Source organism: Bos indicus, chromosome 7, assembly GCF_029378745.1.
Source record: "Bos indicus isolate NIAB-ARS_2022 breed Sahiwal x Tharparkar chromosome 7, NIAB-ARS_B.indTharparkar_mat_pri_1.0, whole genome shotgun sequence".
In the NCBI taxonomy this organism is placed as follows: Eukaryota; Metazoa; Chordata; class Mammalia; order Artiodactyla; family Bovidae; genus Bos; species Bos indicus.
The window spans coordinates 19,662,442-19,686,612 of record NC_091766.1 but is presented as its reverse complement, the minus strand read 5'-3'; the positions used below and the strand labels follow the sequence as shown (position 1 = coordinate 19,686,612).

Here is a 24,171-nt window from a genome sequence, read left to right as displayed (position 1 = left end):
GTGAAGAAAACTCAAAACCCAAGTGAGAAAACACCAACAGGTGAGATTCTGAAGCTCTTGGATTCGTTTCCTGATTGACATGTGGTCAGACAGAGGGGCGCTGGCGTCCCTGGGGCCCTGGACATGGCAGTTGTGTCATCTCACGCCCTTGGCCGTCTCAGGGTTTAAGGAACAGCCACAAGGAACCTTGCACAGAACGCAGTCTTTCACAAGAAGCTGGGGATGGGCCTGGGAGTACCCAGCAGACTGACTCTGCCTTCTGCCTGGACCCCCACATGTCAGGAAACAAAGCTACAGAAGTTGCACATTTCAGGAATTAAGAGCCTGCCCCCTCGCAGGAGAGGGCTTCGGCAGGACAGGGAACAGAATCCCTAGGCCTGTCTGTGGCCACCAGGTTGTGGGGAGCAGCCAGGGTTGGACCCCCACAAACTCGGAAGAAATGAGATGTCAGAGCAGAGGGTGCCAGTCTAGGGACATTTGCAGGGGGCGGGATAGAGAGGAGACCTCGGGCTGTCGAAAGTCACTTTCATTGTGGTCTCCAGGGCTCCAGTATGTTCCTGGATGAGCCTTGGAATGGGAAAAGGGAGAAGCCACATGTTGCTGGTCCTTTCCCTAGGGCCCCTGGGGTCCTGGCAAAGTGGCACAGCAGGCAGCGGCTGTGGGGAGCCGATGGGCTGGGAGAGGCGCCTGCTTTCGAATCCTCCTCTCTGGGCTCCCTCACCAACCCTGGAGGCCTCATCCCACCTACCCCAAATTCTCCGGCACCCCTAGGACCCCTATTGACGTGGTCTCTTCCTCCTTCCAAGTGGCTGTCGGCTCTGTTAACAGAAAGCGGTCAGGCCCGAAGCCTGACTGTGTACAGGACTGGCCCGACGATGGGCCTGTCTGTGACTGCCAGTGCTGGGCGCCCACGGGCCAAGATGCTGAGTCACAGTTCACCCGTTAGGTCCCCTTCCCCCTCTGAGGCTCTGGAGGGAGCCAGGGTGCCCACAGAGCCACACCTCTGCTACTTTTAGTTATCTTTTTTATTCTTTTCTAAATTAGGTGAGATTTCAGGGGCAACGATGAAGTGGCAGAAACCTGGTTGGAAGAGCTACCAACTCGTCTTCTCTTTGGTGACCACAGAGGGGGGAAAAAAACACACAAGACTAGAAGGGTCTCCCAGAGAAGAAAAGAATCCAGCAGCTCCCACAGGGCCACACACCCCCATCTTCTGCAGCCCCCCTCTCCAGAAACGAAGGGCTGGCTCACCCCAGGCCCACTGCCCTCGGAGAACCTTCCTCTGAAACTTATCACAGATAAATATCAACTTGTTTCAAGCCTTCAGGAAGTATTGGGGTTGGGGGGAGGCTCAGAGCTTCATCTTCGGAGAGCCTGGAGGAGGGGAAGCCTTAGAAGAGGCCCTGCCCTCCACCACTTCCTACTGCCTGACGGCTCAGAGGCGGCCTCCACCATCAGAGGCGGGACAGCCCTGAAGGTGGAAAGGCTGGGTCTCAGCTTCGAGTCTCACACAGACCACGGCAGGGGGCCTGGCTGGGCACCCCAATGGACACTGGGAGCCGGGACAACCTCACAGCCACCGACTCATTTCTCATCAGTTGCGGCTGGAGAGTTCAAGGCCCCAAGAGAGTGACGTGCCCCAGGTGGTCACTTCTGATTTGCTGGGCGAGTGGAGGTGACACAGAGCCACCCGCCCACATCTGTTGGGTGGCAAGCGTGGGGGGAGAGGCCTTATCTGCACGATCTGCTGGGGTTTCAACCACACGACAGCTTGGAAACCCAAGGCTTCCTTTCTGCCGAGCGAGTGTCAGCTCAGGCTGCTGTCAGAAGAGTCTGCTCCCCGAAGCACAGGAGGGGACAGGAGGGTACCTCCTGGGGGGCAGGTCACGTTCTGCCAAGGACAGGCTGTGCAGCCAGAGGCAGAAGCAGCTTGGGGAGGGGACCCCACGACAGCCATCAGGGACCCGACTGTTCCTCTGGGCTGGGGGGACCACCTCCAAGGGGCAGACGCTAGGCGAGGGGCACATATCCACCCCAAGATGGCACCCCCTCTCTCTGGGGGCCGTTCCAAGGCTTCACAGCTTGGAAAGGAGCAAAGTCAGTGCCCAAGGTCACCGTCTCCTGGGGGTTGGGCTGCCCTAGTGGAGGCGTCCACCCCGGCTGGACAGGGACCGAGACCCCAAGGATAAGGAACAAGAAGCACGACTGGCACATTTGCTTTTTCTTTCCCTGTTTTTTTTTTTTTTTTTCTTTTTTCTTTAAACCTAAGGAAGCAGGATCTGAGAAGACAGCACAGCGGTATCGGCCTCCCCGGGCCTGAGGGCCACGTGTGCGTCCCCTCGGAGGGCATGGCAGGAGGGATGGGGCAGGGGGGAAGGCCTGGTGGCGGCAGCAGGACCACCGTCACACGGCGGTGCGTGTGGGCGTGCTGGGCTGGTTTAGCCGCAGTGTTTTACACAACCAGCCAGCAAAATCCACTTCTTCCACCTCGGACCGCTTGATGAAGGTGTGGTTCTGAAAGGGAAGGAGTGGCCTGAGCAGTCTGGCTCTGGACAGATGGCTGGACCCCCACCCCAGGGCCAGCGACGTGGGACAGGGTCTCAGGCAAGGGGCAGGCCGCTCCGTGCCCCTTGGAGCCCAGGGTGACCCTCTGTGGGGCTCTCTGGGTGCTGCGGTGGGTTGTGGAGCAGCCTCCCTGGCCCCCCCTCACCTGATGCTAGAAGCCCCCCAGTGCGACAAACACAGATGTCCTCAGGTGTGGCCCCGTGTCGCAGGGGGCAGGGCTGCCTGCGTGAGGACATCTGATCTGAACCACAGGTCTCTGTGAGGACAGCAAGTTCCCCGAGCGTCCTGTCCAGGTGGCAACCACCAGCTGAGGCTCCTGAGCCTGGAAACAGGGCCTGTGTGGCCGGGGAGCAGGATCGCACCTCCTCCATCAGTTTAAGTGACCCTCACAGTCACACTTCCCATTTGGACTCGCCAGAGGTCCCTGGTTCAGAAGGGTGGGGGTCTACGCCCCCAAGCGACATCTGTCTCTTTCACCAGCTGGGGAGGCAAGAATACTCCCACCTTCCTAAAGGGGGCTCAGGCTTGGGTGACAAAAACCAAATCAAGGGACCAGGGTCCCTGTGGTCAAGACAGCAGTCAGCCCCACCCAGCGCGTGGTGTCGCCCAGGCAGAGACCTGGATGTGGGCCTGAACTGTGTGAACTGCACAGAGCTGGGTTGGGGGGAGACCGTGGGGGTTTCAAAGTTTGTGCTGCTGTCCCCTTGGTCTGTAATGTCCACCATGAACATGGGCTTCTTTTGTCATGCATACCCGAAGCACACGTCACTGGACTTAATAAGAAACTTCTAGAAAGAAGCAGGTTGATGCTGACCCTACCCTACAAGGTGTGCCAGGCCAGGCTCACAGCAGACTAACTACAGCCGGGACCCACAGCTAACAGGGGTGGGCTCAGACAAGGTGCCTTTCTGGGGAAGGTGCTGGAGCAGGGGCCACAGCTGGGGAGAGAGCAACAGGACACGGCCCCAGAGGATCAGGACCATCCTGTGCAAAGGTCCCGAGGTGCAGAGCTGGAGGAAGGCTGGGCGGGGGGCCTCTGCAGGTGTGGGCAGGGCACAAAAGCCCACCAGGGGGCATGGCTAGGTTATTCACACTTCCACATCGCAGCCACCCCAAGAGGCTGCTTCTCTCCCCTGTGGACACCAAGAGTGCCTGGAAGTATTTTCTCTCTGAGACTCAAGATAGTCAGACTGGGCAGTGGAGGAAGGCCTAATGTCCTCAGCAGACGTGGGTGGAAGGTGCTGTGATGGCCACCTAAGGCTGGCAGGCAGCTCTGCTGGTAGAAGGTCAGTTCTGGTGACCACCTTGGTTTCCAAGGACATCGAGCAGTGTGGTTTAGAGGAAGGCAGATAACCCCGCGGTGCCCCCAATGCCTCAGAGGCCAGTCATTCTGAGCCCTAGCCCTGGGCATGCAGGCCCTTCTGTCCCTGGGGAGCTGGGAGGAACTCAGCTGGTCTGCGTGGAACCCTCCAGTGAGCCAGGGAGACCCACATGGGTTCTGCAGCTCGCCCGGCTTCCACATGCCAGCCCACGTCATCAGAGCCCACTCAGGTGTTCACTTGGGGCACGGAGGGCCTGCTAGGGACCCCTGAATCTTCAAAATCTGGGTGTCACTCACCATGAGCATCTTCAGGTCTGCTCGCTCAGCTGGGTTCTTAATTAGGCTGCGGGTCCCAGGAGGTGGGAGAGAGGAGAAGTGGGCTGTCAGTGCCAAGGGGAGGAGCCTGCGTCCTTCTGCCCTTGGCCGCCTGGACCGTGGGGGCGAGGGGCCCCACCGCACCCTTTGGTGTGAGAGCAGGACGCCTGGCCCAGAAGGGAAGGGCAAGGGCCTGGGGCCAGGACAAGAGGGAAAGGGACAGAGGGTGGGAAAGCCCCAGGCTGCTGCTAGCTTAGAGACCTAGTAGCAACCGCAGCTAAACGTCTAATAAAAAACCCCGAGCTCAGGAGTCCAAGTGTCAAAATGGATGTTTTTCCTTCAGAAAAGCAGAACTATGTAAAGGCAGTTGTTCATGGCAGCTCAGGGCTGAGTGGCAGTTCTTTAAACTGACAGCCTCCCGGGGCACAGAGAGGTTCACAGGGTGGTGGGGGATGGCAGCACCCACAGCTGCAGATCAGCTGTGGGACGTGCAAGCCCGGGCTGCCATGTGTGCGTCTAAACACGCAGGGCGCCTGGCAGACCGGCCCTCCAGGTCCACGGTCCGCTGGCTTGAGGCTGCATCACCCACAGAGGGCGAAGAGGGCTGCCTCCTTGAAAGAGGCTTGGAAGGTTGACCTGGGAGCTGGGAGGTGACGGGCTTGAAGGGCCAGCAATCTGGGGTGCCTGCTGGCAGAAGGCAGGGTGGAAATTGTGTGATTTCCAAAGAGCCTGGTTTCACTCAGGGTGGTGGGGATGAGCTGAGCTGGGGATGAGACTCAGCAGCTTTGGGAGGGGGACCGATTCTCAGGTGAGCTCTGGTCCCACCAGATGCTGCCATTGTTTAGCATCCCTGAGGCCCTGGCAGTCACCCCAGGAAGCAGGCAGCCTGCTCCCCCCACCCGCCCCATCTTACCATTTATTTACAAACTCCTGGAAGTCCTGGGTGAACACACCGTTGGGCAGCTTGGGAGGAGGCTGAAGGACAGACCAGATGGGTGGGAGTCAGAGGTCAAGGATGGTTTGGGAATCAGGGGGAGAGATGCCTCCTAGCCGTGCAGCCGTGGGGACCCTCAGGACACCTCTCATGGAGGCAGAGGGCACCATCCCACTCCCTCCAGCAGCTTCCCTGGGAGCCCTGCCGCCTGCCCTGCCACCTGGGTCAGGCTCTTCCCAGGTTTTCTTTCAAGAGCTCCCATGTTGGGATCACAACTGGTTCTGGAGAGAAGGAGAGGGCCATCCCGTCCGCCCCCTCTGGAAGTGCCTGGAGTGAGCTGAGGGTCTGGATCTCAGGGAGGCAGCAGCTGCTGGGGTTTGGGCCTGAAAACTGGAGAAGCCCACTCCTCCACCTCCAGGGGAGGACGTGCTAGCCGGGCCCGGGCAGCGCTGCTGGGTGCAGGAAGTGCTGTCACCAGAGCCACCCACCCTGCTCTGTCATCACTGACCCTGCTCTGAGCTGCTCACCTTGAGAGCCAAGCCTGGCCCAAGCCCAGCCGCCCCAATGCCCCAGGGCTACCGGAAACCATGTCTGTCCCAGAGGGCCCAGGACAGCGATGCGGCCATACTGAGAGGGCTGGCTCTGGGGTCAGTTCCTGCTGGGCCCTGTGCCATTCCCCTCCTCATGCCCTGATGTACCCATCTGTACAGTGGGCATCCACACTGCCCTCTCATGGGCTGGGGGCTCCCTGAGGCTGGGGTGGGGTGGGGTGGGGGGTGGCGGGGAATGCCTGAACCTTCTCTGAGGAAGTGGGAGGACTCATGAGTTCACACAGACACCAAGATGCTCAGAAAAGGAGGTGCGGGTGTCAGGGCACCTGGACCCCAGCACTTAGCCCCTGGGCTCAGAGTAACAATTCTGGGTTCATCTCTATAAAGATAAGAAAACAGCCCCTTGGGGAGAGTAGGTCTATGTATCACAGGTAGAAGTGAGGCCACATGTCTTCACACCTGGTAACATAACAACATCCTATTGAAGACTAGGGTCTCCATCTCTCCCTGCGGCCCCTCCCCCGCACACCCCACGGTCTACGTGTCCAGTCCTCTTCTTGGGGGGATGCCTTCCAACAGGAATAGCTTACTCCCGTTGGTGTGGAGAACCTGCCAGTGGGGCTCTGGGCACGCACCTCGTTCACAATGTAGTCCAGCAGCTCAAAGATCGCCATGGCAGGCCGGCTGTCCATCCCGTGACCTGCCCGGGGCAGAAATGAATTCGGGTGAGATGGGCAGGTGGCCACTGTGCTTCTGGCATCAAGGCCTGAGTGTGTGGAACGTGAGGCCGACCACCCTCCTCCCACCTGGCCCGAACCACAGGGCAGGCTCCCTGGCCTGGCTGCCCTCCTGGGAAAGGAACTTCTCTCCTGACCCTCCAGTGAATGAGAAAAAGGAAACAAACCCCAAACATGGAAACAAATAGGAACGTTGGTTGACAAGGCATACATCTGGCATGGGGCTGCGTCTGGGCTGTCCCAAATCCAAACCCCTGCTCCCTGTGCAGGCAGGGCATTTGGCGGGGGGTGGGGGTGGGGGTGGGGCTGGCAGTGGGCGGGCGGCTGTGTGTATGACCTTGCCCAGACCTGTGGGCTCACAGTGGTGGCCGGCTGAGGTGGCTGACCCCTGTCTTAGACCCAGCTGGCCAGGCCTGCATTTGGCAGCTGGACTTTTGCCTTCTGTCCCCTGGCCTGAAATGGGCACTCGGGCTGGGGCCGGGCTGGGGGAGGTGCTGGCAGGCAAATGGCCTGGCATAGCTCACTGCTCCTCCCTGCCTGGAAGGTCGGGGTGCCATCTGGGAGTCAGGCAGGGAAAGGAGGGGCCAGGGTCTGAGGACACAGATTTGGGTGGGGGAGGTTCTCCCCTCGGAGGAAGTTACAATAGCCCAGTAGTCTGGGCATGGCAGCAGGGAAGCAACGGTCTGGGCTTGAAAATATTGTGAAAACCAACTAATGACGCAAGTAGTGGAATATTATGTGACCATAAAAAAGGAGCTAGGCACCAACACTTGTGACGTAGACAGACCCCAAGCAGACACAGAAGGACACACAGGGTGTGATTCCACTAATGGGAAATGTCCAGAACATGCCAATCCACAGAGACAGAAAGTGGGTTCCTGGTTGTCAGCGGAGGGGAGAGGGACAGGGGTTCCTTCTGAGGTGACGAGGGTGTTTTGGACTCACATAAGGTGATGGTCGGACATCCTTGTGAAGGTACAGAAATCCAGTGTTGTTAACATGAATTGAGTGGATCCTTTGCTATGTGAATTCTATCTCAAAAAAGCTGTTAGGAACCAGCCAGCCAACCAACTGCAGTCCACTGCATGGTCCTTTGGTCTCAAACTTAATTCAACTCTCTTCTGGTCACTTGACTTAAGAAAAATAAAGTCACAGATCCCTAAGTGCCATTGCCTAATTATACCATTTGAGCTGGGACCTTGATCCTGACCCTGAGCCAGCCCTCAATATGGTGCAAGCATCAGCCTGAATCTCACAGGTGGCTGGTCCAGGTACCACGAGACCTCTGCAGGACACCCCTCTTCCCGCCCACACTGGGCTGTGCAACAGAGCTGAAGCCAAGCAGCCACTGGAGGAGACCCTGAGTTGAATTCCTTTCAATTTGCACTCCCCAAAAGACTGGGCCTGACACAGGAGAACAGCCATGGCAGGTGGTGGGTGCGAGCCTGCTGGGCAACCCTTTGGCTTTTCTGTATGCTTGAACGTTCTCGTGATAAAATGTGGGAGAAACCACCCCTCTACCCCACCCCTGCCTTGGCTGAGGACTGAGCCTCTCGACGCAGCCAGCTGGTAGCAACAGGTGCAGCAGCCCCAGACGGGAGGGTCTGGGGCACTTGCAGTGCTGTCCCCAGAAGCCACAGGACCATCTGAGGACTACTGACCTCAGGGAGCATGGCCCAGGGGGACAGTTGGTGCTGAGAGGGGCCCGTGGGGAGGCAGCTGCCATCCCCAGGCTCTGGGGCCCATCCAAGCCGGAAGCCCTGGCCTGGAGCCCTACCGCTGATGGGGCGTCCAGGGGGCCTCGGCCGTGGAGAGATGCTAGGAGGTTCTCCTTCTGCGCCATCAACCATGGGCCGGCCGAATATGGCCTCCAGCTCCTTGGCGTCCGGCGGGGGGATGGGGTACCTGCCGATGGACAGTTCCACCAGGGACAGGCCCATGCTCCAGATGTCTGACTGCACCGAGTAGTGTGTGCCTTGTAGCCGCTCCGGCTGCAGGGAGACAGGGAGACACCCCGAGGGTGATGAGGAGGGACCGGCACCCTGGGGTCCCCCTGCACCCTTGTCCCACTCTGGGATCCCTCCAGAGACCCAGCAACAGAAAGCAGGCCGTTCTGTCTCTTCTTTCCACTCCATCCATCTGAGCTGACGGCAGCCCCCGACAAACCCACAACCCACAGCTGGACAGTGCCCTGCCCAGGGACGTCTTGCTCTTAGGACAATCCCAAGACTGACTTCTCGTAATTTGCTCTAAAAATCGCCTGGATGGCTACTAAAATAATGCAGGGCCAGTTGCCTGGCTCAGAAATTGACTGACGATTCTCCCCGACTGGACTTTTACCAGCAGTGGAGAGAAGCTGGGCAGAGAGACAAAAACCTAAGTGAGAAGATGAAGGAGACTGGAAATTCAAAGGAGAGGAGAAACCCAGCAAAGACAGAAATGGCACAACAGGGAAGAGCAGGCTTCTGGAAAACCTGGAAATCGGGGAAAAACTGATGGGGTTGGTGGCAGGGAGGACCGCAGAAGAACCCGGGGGCACAGCGGATCGAGGGACTCACAGACATGTAGGACCGCGTCCCCACGAAGGAGTTGGCCATGGAGTCGATGAGCTGGCCGCTCACCCCGAAGTCACACAGCTTGATCTCCCCCCGGGAGTTGACCAGGATGTTGGACGGCTTCACGTCTGGGGGCAGAGCTGGAAGTGAGGACACCGCCGCCCCGCACACCCCAAGGCCGGGGTGCCCTCCCCTTACCTCGGTGCATGATCTGGTGTTTCTCCCGGAGGTATGCCAGGCCCCGCAGAACCTGCAGGGGAGCCGCAGGGCACCGTCAGGGGGACTGTCCCCAGGGCCAGGCCACAGTGGCCACGAGACAGTCACCACATCCTTGGGGTGGGAACAGTCACCCACCTCATCGACTCTCACAAAGCCCCCTGCCTGTGACGTGGGCAATGCTCTCTCCTCATCTGAGGAGGGGCTGGGATCCCTGGGAGCTGAGACAAGGCCCGAGGTTATAACTGTCCAGCCAGCCTCCTGCCCTGGAGGTCACCCCAGCCCCAGGGGCATCCTCTGTTAAGCCCTTCGCTGTTGGGACTGTGCTCAGGCTTCCCAGGCTGATAGGGTGAAGGATGGAGAGGCTGTTTCACCGAGTCAGCGAGGCCACAGTCAACGATGACAGCACCGTGGGACACCACGTGTCTGGGGTCACAGCGTCTCCATCCCCTGCCCAAGGCCTGCATGGGTTGGGGAGCATTACCCCACTTCATGGGCAAAGGACTTGGCCCACTCAGGCACACAGCTGGTGGAGGCTGGCAATGGCACCTCTGCCTCTTTGAAGGGGACCACGCTGACGCCCACCACTGGCTTCCAGGGGCTCCTTGAAGCCTGGTCACCTGGAAGCGGGGAGAAGCAGTAATGAACCCCGAGAGTGCAGGGCCAGGAGTGTGCCTACACACTTACCGCAATGCTGACCTTGCCCAGGATCTCTTCAGGGATTCTCTTGGCTTCTTTCAACACCTGGTCCAGGGAGCCGCCATCCTGGGGACAGCACAGGGGAGAGGCAAGCTGCTCTGAGCCATTGCCAGGCCAGGGCCTCGGGACACCAGAGCAGCAGGCTGGAAAACAAACCACTTCCCAGGCTCCTGGCGAGTGGGTGCTCACTCACGTCTGCAGGAAAGAGGCCAGACCACAGCCAGAGGCGACCCACGGGCCCAAGGCAGGGACTCCCACTGCTTCAAAGGCTCAAGAACCAGAAAGGCTGCCAGCGTGCTCCCAGGCGGCTGAGCTTCCTGGAACCAAGGCCCTGGCTGGACAACAGGATTCAACCTTCTCGAGGCTGCCAGTTAGCAGCAGGCAGAGCGGAGCCACAGAGGCCAGTGCTCCATGGGGTAGAGGTTGAGCTCACAGCCGGAGCACCAGAGAGTGTACCTGAGTGGACTCGCAGCTCTGGGGCCTGGGTCCCCTTCTAGCCAGCCGGCCAGGCCGCGGAAAGGGGAGCGAGACCACAGGGGTGCCAGCGGCAAGGGTCCAGCGCAGAAGGGAGGCCAAGCCCATGGGTTCCCTCACTGCTCCCTGGCCGAAGCCTCCCTGGCTCCACCAGGAAGGCCTGATGGCTGAGGGGCACAGGGAAGGGGAGCAAGCGACAGCCACTGCTCACTGTCCTGCTCCTGGGATGTCCAGCAAAGGACCTGACACAGGTCACCCTAGTCGGTTCCCCGACCCGGGCGGGGACCCAAATCCACACGCTAATGAGGAAACGACAGAAACCCAGTGTCTTGTGCAAGGTCTTGTGCAAACGTGGAGACCACAAGCCCAGGGGTCGCCGACCGGCCCACAGCACCTCTTGGCCAGGCGGAAAAGCCCCCAGGATGTTTGACAGCCAGAGCTGGACCTGGGGGATGCTGGGAGAGGTGGTCGAAATGTGAACTCGAGGCAGGGAGGACAGCCTGTTTTCTCTCTCCCCTGCTCCAGGGCCCCTGTGGCCACCTGCTGCCCCAGGAGGCCTCTCACTTCGCTGGGCAGTGGGGAAGAAGCCTGCAGCCTCGGGGATGTCTAGTCCCCCTTCCCAGGCCTCTGTCCCCACTGTGTCTGGTGAGAAGGGCTGTGGTGAGAGTTCTGGAAAACCCCAGCCCTCTGACACTTTGGGAATCCATGTAGGCTCTATGGACTTGCCCCAGAGGGGGCGAGTGGCCGTGCACGCGCCCATGGTGGGTGGCTGGAGAGGAACCCACGGGACCAGGCGGCCTGGTGCACCCAGCAGACAGGCTGCCGGCCCAGCCCCATTCTACATGCTTGGTGAGATGGGAATTCCTTTTCTTCTCATTAAAAAAAAAAAAAAACTATTTATTTTTGCCTGTGCTGGGTCTTCACTGCTACACTTGGGCTTTCTTCAGTTGCAGCAAGCAGGGGGTTTTTTCCGTTGCAGTGTGCAGGGCTTCTCATTGCGGTGGCTTCTCTTGTGGAGCACGGGCTCTGGAGCACAGCCTCAGGAGTTTTTGGGTAGGGGCTCAGTTGCTCCATGGCATGTGGGATCTTCCTGGACTAGGGATGGAACCCGTGTCCCCCCATACTCTCAGGCAGACTCTTAACCATTGGACTGCCAGGGAAGCCCTTCTCATTTTCTCAACCTTAAAGAAATGTTTAAAAAGGATCGTGGTTTCTGCTCTCCGACTTGGCTCCTCACACTCCTAATTTTCTGAAGGGCTGTGATACGCCTGTAGGTTGGTGTTTAGGGAGAACATTCATGTGGAGATGGGGGCAGGAAAGGCCCCAGGCTGGGGTCTAGAGGTGGCTCAGAACACAGTGAGGTTCTTCTTTACCTCGCCCCCAACATCAGAACGGACCATTCTCTATGAGGGACCATCCTGGGCACCATGGGTAGCGTCCCTGCCCCCCAGAAGCATCTCCCTGGCTGTGACAGCCGTGAAGGGCCCCCACGTTGCCCAGTGGAGAGCCCCTGGTCCACAGCTGAGGAGACATGGGACAGGATGTGGCGTGACAGGCCCACGGCAAGGTCCCTCTGAGCCCGGGTCTTACTCCTTATGCGTGACTGTGAGCTTTCAGTTTGCCTGTGTCCTCTGAGCATCCCAAAGCCCTCCACTCATTGAGAACGGAGCACACGAATACATCTTTCTTTTAGTACCATTTTTTTTTAAGATTTTTAAAAATTTGTTTTTGGCTGCCCTGGGTCTTTGTTGCCACGTGAGAGCTTCTCACTGCGGCGGCCTCTCCTGGGGTGGAGCACAGGCTCAGTAGTTGTCGTGCACAGGCGTAGCTGCTCCAGGGCGTGTGGACTCTTTCTGGACCAGGGATAGAACCCGTGTCCCCTGCACTGGCAGGCGGATTCTTAACCACTGGACCTCCAAAGAAACCTGATACATTCCTCTTCAAAATTCAAACGCAGATGAACTGTACCCTGATCTCCCAGAAATTCCACCAGCCTTCCTGAAGTGTGTTATTTTCTTCCAGATTCTTCCATGCTCCTGTATACACATCCATGTGCACAGAGGAAGACCACGTTTTCAGCCTGTCTGTCTGTCCATTCATCCGTGGGTTCGTACGATGCACTCTTTTCTCCTGGAGGACTGCTCCTCTGGAGCGTAACTGTGGGTTTCGTTTCTCCCCTGGGAAGCTGCCTGCTGTCATTCTTTACCTCCCCTTTGCTGAAGGACGCATCTGATTTTTCATTATTGTAGAAAAGGGACTGCATTCTTTGGTAGATTTGACTGCAGGCCAAGAAATACCAAGAGGTGCCTCTGAGCGGTCTGTCGGCTGCTCCCTGGCCGCTGCAGCCCCGAGACACCACTGTCCACTGGTCTGGGCCCCTTGTTTTCCCCAGGAACAGGTCTGGGTGCCGGGGCAGCTGCCAATTCTGCTGGTTTCCACACTGGCAGGTGAGTTCCTCCTGGGCTGAACTGAGGCTGCTCATCACAGCCGGGGGGCTTTTCCCACAAGCTAGAGCTGGAAGCTCTCTGGTGGGAGAGGAGAACCAAAGAGCAGGACCCTGCGTGCAGGTGAAACCTTGCCCCATCCTCACCCTCTCGGACAGACCCAGTGTGACATTTTTCCAGAGTCCCGAAAAAGGAGGTGGGGGTGCTGCGAGTGCCCCTCACCACTAAGTGCGGGATCCCAAGGGCATGACTGGTTCGGGCTCTCTCGCCGCTTCCTGTTGTCTTGTCCCTCCTCACACCCTCCCCGCCCAGGGCGCCCCCTCCCTAAGGCACAGCTCTGTGGGCCCTCACCTGTTAGCAGAAAGCAGGGTGCGTGGGCCACACTGGGGCCCGTGTCTTGGAGTCTGCGTGTGATCTACGTGTCCACCGTCCTCTTATGCTCGCTATGAAAGTGAACCAGAAGAGCCCAACCAGGAGCTTAAAGCACGAGCCCAGCAAGCAAAGAGAATCCAGCCTCTCCCCAGCATCATGCGTGCTCCCGGAAGGAGCCTCACAGGAGCCGATGCTTCACACCCACTGAGTGGAGGGGGAAGAGGAGGGGCGGAGCTGGGACGCTGCCTCTCCTCTGCCAGGAAAGAAGAGCCTCCTGACTCAGGATATGCAGGGAGCAGGGGTGGGGGTGGCTGAAGAGGAGATGGGGAGACGTCCCTGGTGGTTTCACAGGGTCTTAATGACCCCGTGCTTCCAAAGCGGGGAGTGCGGGTTTGATCCCTGGTCGGGGAACTAAGATTGCACGTGCCACACCTGTGTACTGTGGCCAAAAACACACAGAGGAGGTGACGGGGGGGAGGGAAGAAGGAGAGGTCGGGGTGGGAGTGGGGGGTTCATTACAATACAGCAGAGGCCCCCTCAGACCAGAGTGACTTCCCGTCCATTTCTCGCCCTGACTCTGCCTGACTCTCATCTGCAAGGAGGTGGCCAGGTGGGCGGGCAGATACGACTGCCTTCTCCCCAGTGAGGAAAGGGCACCCGTTGGGCACTGCCAGGTGGGGGCAAAGCAGCTGGGGGGGAACCCTCCCTGTGGCTCACAAGCATTCCTGGTGGGCTCTTGCTCAAATTCGTTTCCTGTCTTCATTACAAAACCATCAGAGAGGACAGTGGGCTAGAGGCTGGGCGTAACGGAAGCTGCCTGCTGAAAGCCACATTGCATCCTGGTTTTGCAAGGGCCCCCGAGGGCCGGGGCCTGGACGGCTGGGCTCAGGCAGGGCTCTACCTGCCGAGGGCGGGTGGCAGAGGGCCGGCAGTGTTTCCTCCAGGGGCCTTCAGCTCTGACCACTTCTGCTTTCATGACATTCAATCCCACCCATTTCTGAGCCTTGAGACCAGAGTTCCTTAATGACGGGGCGCATAGGAATCAGCCGTGGTTTAAAGGAGATGGGCGCCCACCCTCCACTGCAGAGACCTGGTCCCCACAGGCCTGAGCTGGGGGTCCAGAGCTGTGTCCCAGACCATGCACTCTGGCTAGAGGGCATGTGGGAAGGAGCAGTCAAGCATTTCTTCAAGCAGCCCTCCCCAGGTGGGCCTGCTTAGGTTCACAGACTTTCCTGTTTTTTTTTTTTGGCCGCACCACACAGCATGTAGGATCTTAGTGCCCTGGCCGGGGATTGAACTTGCATCCCCTGCAGTGGATGCAGAGTCTTCACCATTGGACCACCAGGGAAGTCCCAGGTGCAAGGACTTTCAATGTAGCATTATTCATAACGCGGCAGGGACTGGGAACAACCTCAGTGTCTGTCAACAGTGCTTCGTAAATTACCCAATGGGTGCACATGGACGCCGGGATGACCAACGGAGGGAACAAGATGGGGCCAGCTCAGCCCACAGAGAGCAGTGTCTCTCGTGGATCCAGGGAGAAAGCAAAATTGAGAGGAGGCTCTGTGGTGCTTAAGAAACAAAGGAAGCTATGTGCAGTGTGTACACAGCTGCACCGCCTCCCCACCTGCGCTAGGCCCCCGGAACAGGCCAGGGCTCTAGGGGGTGGGGGAACGGGTGGGCTCACCATGTGCTCCATGCAGATGCTGATCTCGCCGTCGCTGTAGAAGGCCCCGTAGAAGCCCACAATGTACGGGGAGTTGCACTCATGCAGCACCTGTAGCTCTCGGATGATCTGGTTCCGGATGGCCGGCTTGATCTCCAGGTGGATCAGCTGTGGGGAAGAGGGGGTGGGGTCAGGGCCGCACGGCTGAGGGGGCGGGAAAGGAGGGGTCATCCACCTACCTGGGCACCGAGGACGCACACCCAAGTGCAGACTTGAACAGGAATGTTCACAGAATCTAGAAGATGGGAGCAACCCGTACGCCCTGAATCAACTGAAGGAGGGACAGGCCAAGGATGCTGTCCCTCCATGCATGCGAGCACCACTCAGCCATGATGAGGAGAGAAGCCCCAACAGGCTACCACATGGATGCAGCCTGAGAACATAACGCTAAGTGAGAGGAGCAAACACAGAAGGACACACAGGGTGTGATTCCATTAATGGGAAACGTCCAGAACAGGAAACGTCCAGAACAGGCTGACCCTCAGTCACAGAGAGTGGGTCTCTGGTTGCCAGGGCCTGAGGGTGGGCGGGGGAGTGACTGTTCATGGGGATGGAATGCATCTTGGGGTGATGAAAATGTTCTCAAATTGATGATGGTGATGGATGCACAGCTCCACGAATATACTAAAAATCACTGAGTTAAATACTCTAAAAGGCTCAATTGTATGGTAGGTGAATTACACCTCATTAAAGCTGTTTAAAAAAAGTATCATCAGAGGCAACACTGTCCACTTGGTTACAGGGGGAGCTCTGTGAATCAAATTGTACAGTGTCAGCCCTTCCAGGAGCAGACCCAGCAGTACCCTGTTCAACAGGGCAATTGCTTCACCGCTGCCCCTCATTGGGGTGGGTTCCCCTTCCCCTGCCAGCCGAGAGACCACAGTGAGCCTTCTGCTGCCCCGCTGGGAGCGTGGCTCCCCTTCCCCTTGAGTCCAAGTCGACAGAAAGGATTGTCACCAAATTCATCACGATACCTGGAAAGACGAGGAAGGACCGCCTAGAGAGACGAAGAAGACAGCTGACAAAGGGCCCAGAGTAATGCCCAGCTACAAACCCCAGGGAAGCCAAGATTCCCCGCATGGTGGGAGAGAGCCAGGCTGTGGATCCTTGACCTGGCTGCTCAGAGTCCCAGGTGCCCAAGCCATCGCGATACCACAAGGAAAGGGTATAATTCCCACCCACCCCTGTCAGAGAGGCAGAGCCAGAGCCCAGGTATCTGAAAGTGACCAATTCAACAGACATTTCTGTGGAGTTGATTACACGCAGGGCCAGTGATGAGCAGACAGCAGAGAAGGTCCTGCTTGGAGGGGACATGCCACCGGGAATGGGTGAGACACAGGAAGAGCAACCCCAGGTGGTAGAGGTGCTGATGGAGGAATCAGACAGGTGCCCCAGGATTCCGGTGACACTGAAGCCAGGCCTCAAAGGATGGGTGGGATTCAGCCAGATGGACAAGGGAAGGTGGGGGTGCCAGGTAGAAGGACAGAGAGCTGCCTGTTAGAGGGGTGTGGGCCGAGTTCAGGGGGCACAGTGTATGTGTGGGACCCACACGAATGCCCCTCAAAACCTGGAGAACTGTGGAAGACTCTGGCAACACGATGCCTGGTACCCATGAGGCCCCAAGGCAAAACCTCCCACCCCTACTTGAAGGTTGCCTGCAGAGCCGAGCTCTGGTCACAGGCCCTCGGACAGCGTGCCTTCCCACAGCCACCTCCAGTAGGATGGCTCTCTCTTGTGAGAGGACACCCAGCACGTGCCCACAGACTAGGTCAACTGCAAAGAACAGATCCAAGAGGATTCAAGCCCAAGCCAGACACCGACCAGCTCAGCCTCAGGTTCTCAGTAGAACAGAGCTGCTGGTCTACAGGCACAGGAGTGCACATTTTGTGCCAGCTTTGACTCAGGGCCATCACTCCAAAGAAGGGGGCCAGTGTTGGGACGTGGCCTTTGGTAGGCCTGTAACCTCCGTTCTTAAAGCCAGAGGGGCTGAGGGGAGGAACACACACAGAGGCTGAACACACATTCCTTTGCTGGGAGCACAGGAAGTCAGGAGACCCATGTGGGCGCAACACACTCCCGGGACTCGAGCCTGGGGCTCTCACAAGGACGCAGGAGGAGTAGGGATGCCACGCTGGAGTCCAGAGAACATTTGGAGACGAGCTCCCTTGGGTCCTGTGGGACTGGCCTCACTGCTCGTGTGGGACTGGTCAGGATACTGCCCTGCCCATCAGAGGGCCAGGAGGGACCGCAGCCCACAGCAGGATGCCTGCTGATCCTGCCGGCCAGCCCCACCTTCACCCTTACACCTGGGCCATCTGATAAGCTCACACCCTTGGAATGCATGGAATTCAGACTCAGCTTCCTGGGAGCTCAGAATTCCACCAAGGGTAGTGGAGGAAGGTCACTGAGCCTCAATTTCCCCACCTGTGTCCCTTACTGGCAAACAGGCCTTTGGGGTGAACTGGCCCTCCAGGAGCTCTGGACCCCCATAGACCGGTTGAGGGCTCCAGGGCCACTGGGGAAGGTCTCCCTGAACTGTGTGACCCTGGGTGCATGGCTGCACAGGCCACAGGCGACCAGAGGAGACCACGCCTGATGCGGAACAAAATCTGAGACCCATTCCCCCCCGTTTTTGGACCCTTCTTTTTTTTTCTTTTTTTGGACTCAGTTTCCCAACGAGGGATCAAACCCTGGCCCTGGCAGTGAAAGTGCCAAGTCCTAACCACTGGACTGCTAAGGGGAGTCCCTTCCCCTCCCTAAGATTTTATTTTTAAAGGATTATAGAAGCTCTGGAAAGTTGCAAAAACAGCAAAGAGAGTCTGTGACTGAGGCAGGGGTCAAAGCTGGGCACAGGCATACATGGGGCAGGGCTCCTAGCTAGACTACACCTGCCCAACTCTCCAACTTTAAACTCTGAAGCCCCACTTCACAGGCTTTAAGGAAGCTGTAGACAAACTTTCAGAGATCCATGGTTACATAAGTCAGGTTATCTACCACCCGGAAGAGTCCTGGCCAGCCTGAAGACCCTTCTGACCCTGAGAAGCACTCTGAGTCCAAGTCCCTCCCACCCCCCACTGTTGTCTGAATTTCATGGCTGCCCTTCTGCTCCCTGGAGTTGGGGGTGCTTCAGGCAGAGCAGGGATTTCTGGGGCTGCTCTGGTTTGGAAAAGAAGGCCTGCGGAAAGCACTCAGAAATAGAAAACGAGGGGCTGTACGTTTCAGGAGGGAGGAGCTCGGCAGGCAGAGGGACAGCCAAGTGACAGACCCCAGCGGAAGCCCTAAGTACAGGTCTCCCAGGAAAAGCGGGCCCTGTGCAGATCCCGTCACCAGGGTACGGGGTGGTCAAGTGTCCAAGAATGCGATTCTGAAACCATGGGGTCCAGATGATGGGATCCAAAGAGGGAGCTTTCTACGTCTGAAGGAAGATGACTGTATGAACTGAGTCACACGTCAACACGACGGCCCTGGGGACGTGTGCAGGAGCCACTGTCCCCTGGTGGGGACCTCCTTCTGTTCTCTACCCCCAGTGTCTCTCAGGGACCCTCCCCCTCAGACCAGCAGGGCAGCTGCACAGCAGCCCCAATGAGGGACGTCTCAGCATCGGGGTCTGCACTGAACAGGGAGGTGATGGTCACTTCACATGACCCCTTGGTAAGGCCACGGCACCCAGTTGTTGGGTCAGGTACCCATCTAGACATCACTGTGGAGGTATTTTTAGATGTGATTTAACACAGGAATCATCAGATTCTCAAGGAAGCAGATGACTCTCTAAGTGGTGGGCCTTATCCAATCAGGTGAAGGCCTTCCTAGAAGGGATGGGGATTCACCTCCAGATTCAACTCTTCCCTGGGTCTGCAGCCCACAGGCCTGCCCCACGGACTTCAGACCTGCCAGCCGCTATGACTGCCTGAGCCAGTGTCTACTCTTCCCCCCTACACCCCCAGTGGTTCCCTCTCTCTGGAGAATACTGGCTAACACGTGTCATTTGGACCCCATCCCCCAAAGGTGACTGTCGCTCCTAGCAGCTGGTCTTGGTGGGCAGGGTTTTCTTCTGGCTCTGATATCAGGGGGCAGCTGGCTCTAAGGGAACCTGACTCTCCTCTCTTCCATCTGCTCCTTTCTCAAGCCAGTCCATTCCTGCGAATCTGAACTGCAGCCACAGCCGGGAAGGCACAGGGCAGTCTTAGAGGAGGAGCTGCCTGAGGCAAGCCTGCATTGCCACAATCTAATTAGAACCCAAGCTGGGGGGTGGGGCCTCTGAGCCCAGGAGCCAATCAGAAAGCAGATGCCTGCACCCTTTAACCTTCCCTTCCATCTCCAGGGAACCTGCCCACAGAGCATAGGGACAGAGCAGTCGCCCTACTGCCAGCTGCAGCTCACCTTTCTGGCCATGATGAGGCCCGAAGGTCTGTGCTGGACCTTGGTGACCACTCCGCCATTGCCGGCTCCCAGCTCGGAGATCCGTTCAAAGTCATCGTCCTTGAGCTCACCAACCTTGGCCTTCTGGGTAAGGAAGGCTTCCAGCCGCTTCTTCTGCTGCTCGTCGAGCTCTAGCTCCTCTAGCTTCTTCTGGAGGTCCACCAGATGTGCTCTGCAGAGACCCCAAGGGCAAGGGTGAGCGAGAGTGTGGGAGCCACCAGGAGATGACTCAGTCTGAGCCAGGGTCACCGAGCCACCACTGCATCCTGGGCCCTGGGGTTTGGGGCCGGCAGGTGAATCAGACTTGACTCTTGTGCTTCAAGAGCCTACCATCTGGTAGGAAAGACAGACAATCCACAGACACACAGCCGGCCTCCCCGAGAACCAGCCACCCCTCACCACATCATAAAGGTTAGATCTCGGTGATGAGCTGTAGGTTGATGGCTCTGATATCAGATCCAGGAGGCCTCTTTCCTGACACAAAGGCTCAGACCACAAGGGAAGGAGAGATGAAGGAACCATGGGGAGAAGCCCAGGTGTCAGGGAGTGGAGGTCCCCAGGATTTTTCACGAGGATGGAGGAGCAAATTGAGAGTCAGAGTGGCCTCAGAGCAAGGAACCAGAACCTAGGGGAGGACGACAAGAAGCTGCTACACCTGTGCCTCTAATTTAAATGGATTACACACAGCCACTGGATGGGGAAAGACAGGGGCATAATTTATAAATGGTGCGGACAAATGCAGGGCATTCCGTTCCACCAGCACGCGCTTATTATATCCCAAGCATTACTGTAAACACCAAGCATTTATACGCACACACATTCCTAGACCCAGTGATTAAAAACCAACCACATATATGGCACTTTATTGGGTGATTCAGGGAACTTTCAAAGGAAATGTTGACAGTATGCTATTTTCCCTGGTGACTTGACTTTGAATCAAATCCTGAAGTTGAAGGCAGCTCCCTGTAACAGGCAGGTGGACGCCAGCTCAATGCTCAGTGCCCAGGAGGACTAACTCGGGGCTGCCCGAAAGAGAACAGGGACTTCCCTGGTTGTCCAGGGCTTAAGAATCCGCCTTGCAATGCAGAGGAGGTGGGTCAGTCTCTGGTTGGGGAACTAAGACCCCACATGCCGTGGAGCAACTAAGCCTGCAGGCCACAACTAAAGATCCCACGTGCCACAACTAAGACCGGATGCAACCAAATAATTTTTTTTTTTTTTTTTTAGAAAAAGAACATAAGCTATGTGTGCAATTAAAAATTTTCTAGCCACATTTGAAAAAAAAAAAAAAAAACAGGTGAAATGAACTAATCTGGAAAGCATATTATGCTTACAGCTCCCCTGAATTTGGACACGCCATGTGTCAAGGGCTGGCATGGCCTGGAGCTCTAGCCAAACCGTGAGTGCAGCTCTAGAGAAGAAGAAGAGGTCCCCCCAGCCACCACTCCCCAGGGCATTTATACAATTTATTAATTTATTTAGCGGCCGCACTGTGCAGCACATGGGATCTTAGTTCCCCAACCAAGGATCAAACCTGTGTCCCCTGCAGTGGAAGCTCAGAGCCCTAACCACTGGGCATCCAGGGAAGTCTGTCTCCAGGGCATTTAGGCCAAAGCTGACTGCCCAGCTCGGGGAGATCTTGTAGGGGGGATTCAAGCAGGAGATAAAGGGGTAGACTGGAGTTCTGGCAGGAACCTTCCAATCCCCAAGATCAATCATGACTTGCCTACAACTTAAAGAGATGTAAGCAAAAGGACACCCTGGAGCAAGATGACCTGCTGCTGGGTGATGTCAACCTGAGCTGGTAGCAAGAAGAGGTCGCTGGGAGGTAGGTGCCACATCGCGAGCAGGTACCAGAGCTTTAACCAGTTTGCTGAGTTCTCATGATCCTCCTGGGAGGCGAGTCTCTTGCAGACCCCAGCCCACAAGGGAGGGAGAAGGCTCAGAGGGTCAGTAACCTGCCTGAGGATCACAGGCAAGGAAGTGGCACAGGCTGGAGTGAATGACACCTGTGTCCAGTCTGCCTGCAAAGCCTGGGCTCATGGGAGCGGCCGCCTGAGCCGGGACCTGGATAAAGGGGGAAGAAGGATGCGATGGACAGAGGAGGGGAGGCAAAGGAGTAAATGTATGTGCCACAACTCCTCCACTGAAGGGCTGAAGAGGCAGCTTTTGTGGCTAGACCCTCAGACCCTGGAAAGTCTTCAGCCTGCCCAACAGACATCTAAAATGCATTCTGGAGTCAGCTGATTAATCCATCTTACATTTAATGGCAACTCCACTGTGGTTATTAAAAAACAAAACAACACTCTGGAATTCCAATGGCTGGCTTCTACTAGGGAAATTTTTGAAGGGATGGAAATCACAGATCACATTTTAAGAAAAAAAAGAGAGAGAGAGCAACTATGATGAAGGAGCTCTCTTGTAAGAATAAGTGGATTTTTTTGGAGGGTGGAGGGTGCTGAGCCACACTGCCTGTGGGATCTTAGTTCCCTGACCAAGGATCGAACCTGTGTCTCCTGCATTGGAAGCTCGGGGTCTTAACCATTGGACTGCCAGAGAAGTCCCTAGAATAAGCGAATTTTTTGAGAATCAGGAACGCATCCCCACATTGAGCTGCCCTCAGGGACAGAGAAAGATGTGAACTCACACTCATGTGCATCAAGGCGCTCCTCCTTCATTTGGTTACAGGGAGGCCAAGTCCCCTGAGAGGCACGAAACATGCCATTTGCCCATCACCTCTGGGTTCTCACAGATCACACCTGCACAAGGCACACGGACCCAGGCCAGGTGTTTCTAGGACCGTCCTGCTCCACTCCAGCATGGAGAATCGAAGCGGGGAGGTCAGGGATGTGCTCTGAAGACAAGTCTGCCATCGGGCAACCCCCAAAGGCCCAGGTTCTTTCTCTGTCCCGTTCTTTCCCCTCAAGTCCTCCCATCCCCCTCCATGGCCTCAAATCACCACCACCACTTCTCCAGCCCCTCAAGGATTTGTTAATCCATTCAATTCAGAATCTCTCTGTTCATTTGCTTTCAGGGGTCCCGGCAGATCCCCTGACTTCTTTCTTGCTCCGAGTTCTCCCCACCTCTGGCCCTCCAAATCCCCCTCACTCCCCACTTCTCCAGCCTCTCTGCCCCTGTCAGGATGCCTCACCATTCTCCCCAGGTTCAGCAGCTTCTCTCCCCACCAGCAAAATCTTCTCAGGCTCCCTTCCCCCCAAATTCCCTAAGACCCTCCCTCATCTCTCAGACACCCTCTTCCCCTTTTCTTGGACGCCCCTACCCCATGCTCACTCCCAGGGACCCTGCCAGCCCCATCCTCTCCTTTCAGGAACCCCGTGCGCCCTGTTCTTAGAATGCAAGGACCCCTTCCTTCCCTCTACATCACTACTCAGGGACTCCTCCCCCTTCCTCCGATTTCACCACTAGGGACCCCTGACCCATCCTCTCCCCTCAGGTGAGGATCACTACCATAGCTTCACTCTGTAGGGTCTCATATCCCCGTCTTATCCCCGCAGGGACCGATTCACTATCAGACCATCATCCTCCAGCAAGAACCCTGCCAGAGCCCAATTTCACCATTCAGGGACCCCCCTCCCGCCAATATCATACTCAGAGTCCCTCATCCTCTCCTCTCCTCTTCAGGGATCCCTCCTCCGACCTTACCTGGGCCTTCTCTCCTCCTTTCGGGGACTCCCCCTTCCCAGATCTCGCTACTCGGGGCCTCTCCCCTCTTCTCTCCTCGACCCCGTCCCCAGACCTCGCGACTCTGGGACACCCCCCCCACACACACATCCTGTCCTCTCCCCGGCCCCGGCCCGGCCCACTCACTCGGAGGCGCCCTCGCTGGTAGGGGACGGGCCCTCGGCGATGGCGGGGTTGATGGTGAGCGCCGGCAGCACCGGCTTCCTCCGGGCCAGCATCGGGGCTCCGCGGGCCGGCGGCGGCGGCGGCGGCGGCGCCTCTAGCCGGGGCCCATAGGGGGCGGGCCGGGAGCGGGCGGCACCGACGCGAGCCCGGGGCTGCGGCCGCGGCCTAGGCCGGCGCCGAGGCGACGAAGATGGGCGGTGCTGCGGATCTGGGCCGAGGGGCCCCAAAGGTCGCCGGGGCTGAAGCCACGGGATCGGGGCCGCCGCAGCCACCGAAGCCGGACAGGGGCTGACGCTGCAGCAGGAGCCCGGGAGGCGGAGGGAGGGGAGGGGGAGCTACAAGATCGCGGGCCGGCCTCTCGCGAGAGCCACCACCTGGGGGAGCCGTCCTGGTACCCGCCCCTCGCCCCGACGCGTGCGCACCAGCCTGAGGCTGCCTCCTAGAAGGGAAAAGGGGCGGAGATTGACGCGAGACTGTGCCCGGAGCGTGCGCATTCACTCACCTCCCACCGAGCAAGTGCGCATGCGCCTGGGGCAGCAGGAATGGGCGCAGGGGGAGGCAGGGCGAGACGGAGAATGGGTAGGCAGGTGTGCGTGGGGGAGAGGTCAGCTCCTCAGAACCTTGTGGTTTCCATACTGGGACTGCGTCAGCCAGCAAAATCCTCAACAGTTGTGGGACACTTAAGTTGTCAGAGTCAACTGAAGACTTTTTGCCAATTATGAACATGTCCTGTAAACTCATAATGTCAATTACCATTCATTCCTTCATGAGAGAGACGTCATTTAAAAACTTTTGTTGTTGTGAGTATACCTAATATAAAACTTACCACTGGTAGATGCATGGCTCAGTGGCATTAAGTACGTTCACATTGTTTTGCAACCATCCCCGCAAACATCTCCACAACTTTCTCAGTTTCCAAACTGAAACTTTGTCCCCATGAAACACTGACTTCCCCAGACCTCCACTCTATAGTAAT

At 57.6% G+C, this 24,171-nt stretch overlaps 1 protein-coding gene across 1 annotated transcript; it reads right to left on the bottom strand.

The window, feature by feature from the left end:
- Nucleotides 1-1,007: 1,007 nt before the first annotated feature.
- On the bottom strand, nucleotides 1,008-23,541 carry MAP2K2 (mitogen-activated protein kinase kinase 2). Its single transcript, XM_019964452.2, has 11 exons — nucleotides 23,157-23,541; nucleotides 19,290-19,500; nucleotides 14,871-15,017; nucleotides 9,882-9,959; nucleotides 9,177-9,228; nucleotides 8,982-9,106; nucleotides 8,201-8,414; nucleotides 6,322-6,386; nucleotides 5,115-5,176; nucleotides 4,184-4,229; nucleotides 1,008-2,514 (listed from the first exon to the last, which is right to left on the bottom strand). The coding sequence occupies exons 1-11, from the start codon at nucleotides 23,246-23,248 to the stop codon at nucleotides 2,404-2,406; spliced, it is 1,203 nt and encodes a 400-aa protein (XP_019820011.1). The 5' UTR covers nucleotides 23,249-23,541; the 3' UTR covers nucleotides 1,008-2,403.
- Nucleotides 23,542-24,171: the final 630 nt, after the last annotated feature.

Excerpts from the sequence above, each read along its gene's own strand:
- MAP2K2 (XM_019964452.2), bottom strand. The coding sequence starts at position 23,248 with ATGCTGGCCCGGAGGAAGCCGGTGCTGCCGGCGCTCACCATCAACCCC. Across the intron at positions 8,415-8,981 it reads GGACGCGGTCCTACATGTCT|CCGGAGCGGCTACAAGGCAC; the intron begins GTGAGTCCCTCG and ends GTCTCCCTGCAG. Across the intron at positions 2,515-4,183 it reads CAGACCTGAAGATGCTCATG|AACCACACCTTCATCAAGCG; the intron begins GTGAGTGACACC and ends CTTCCCTTTCAG.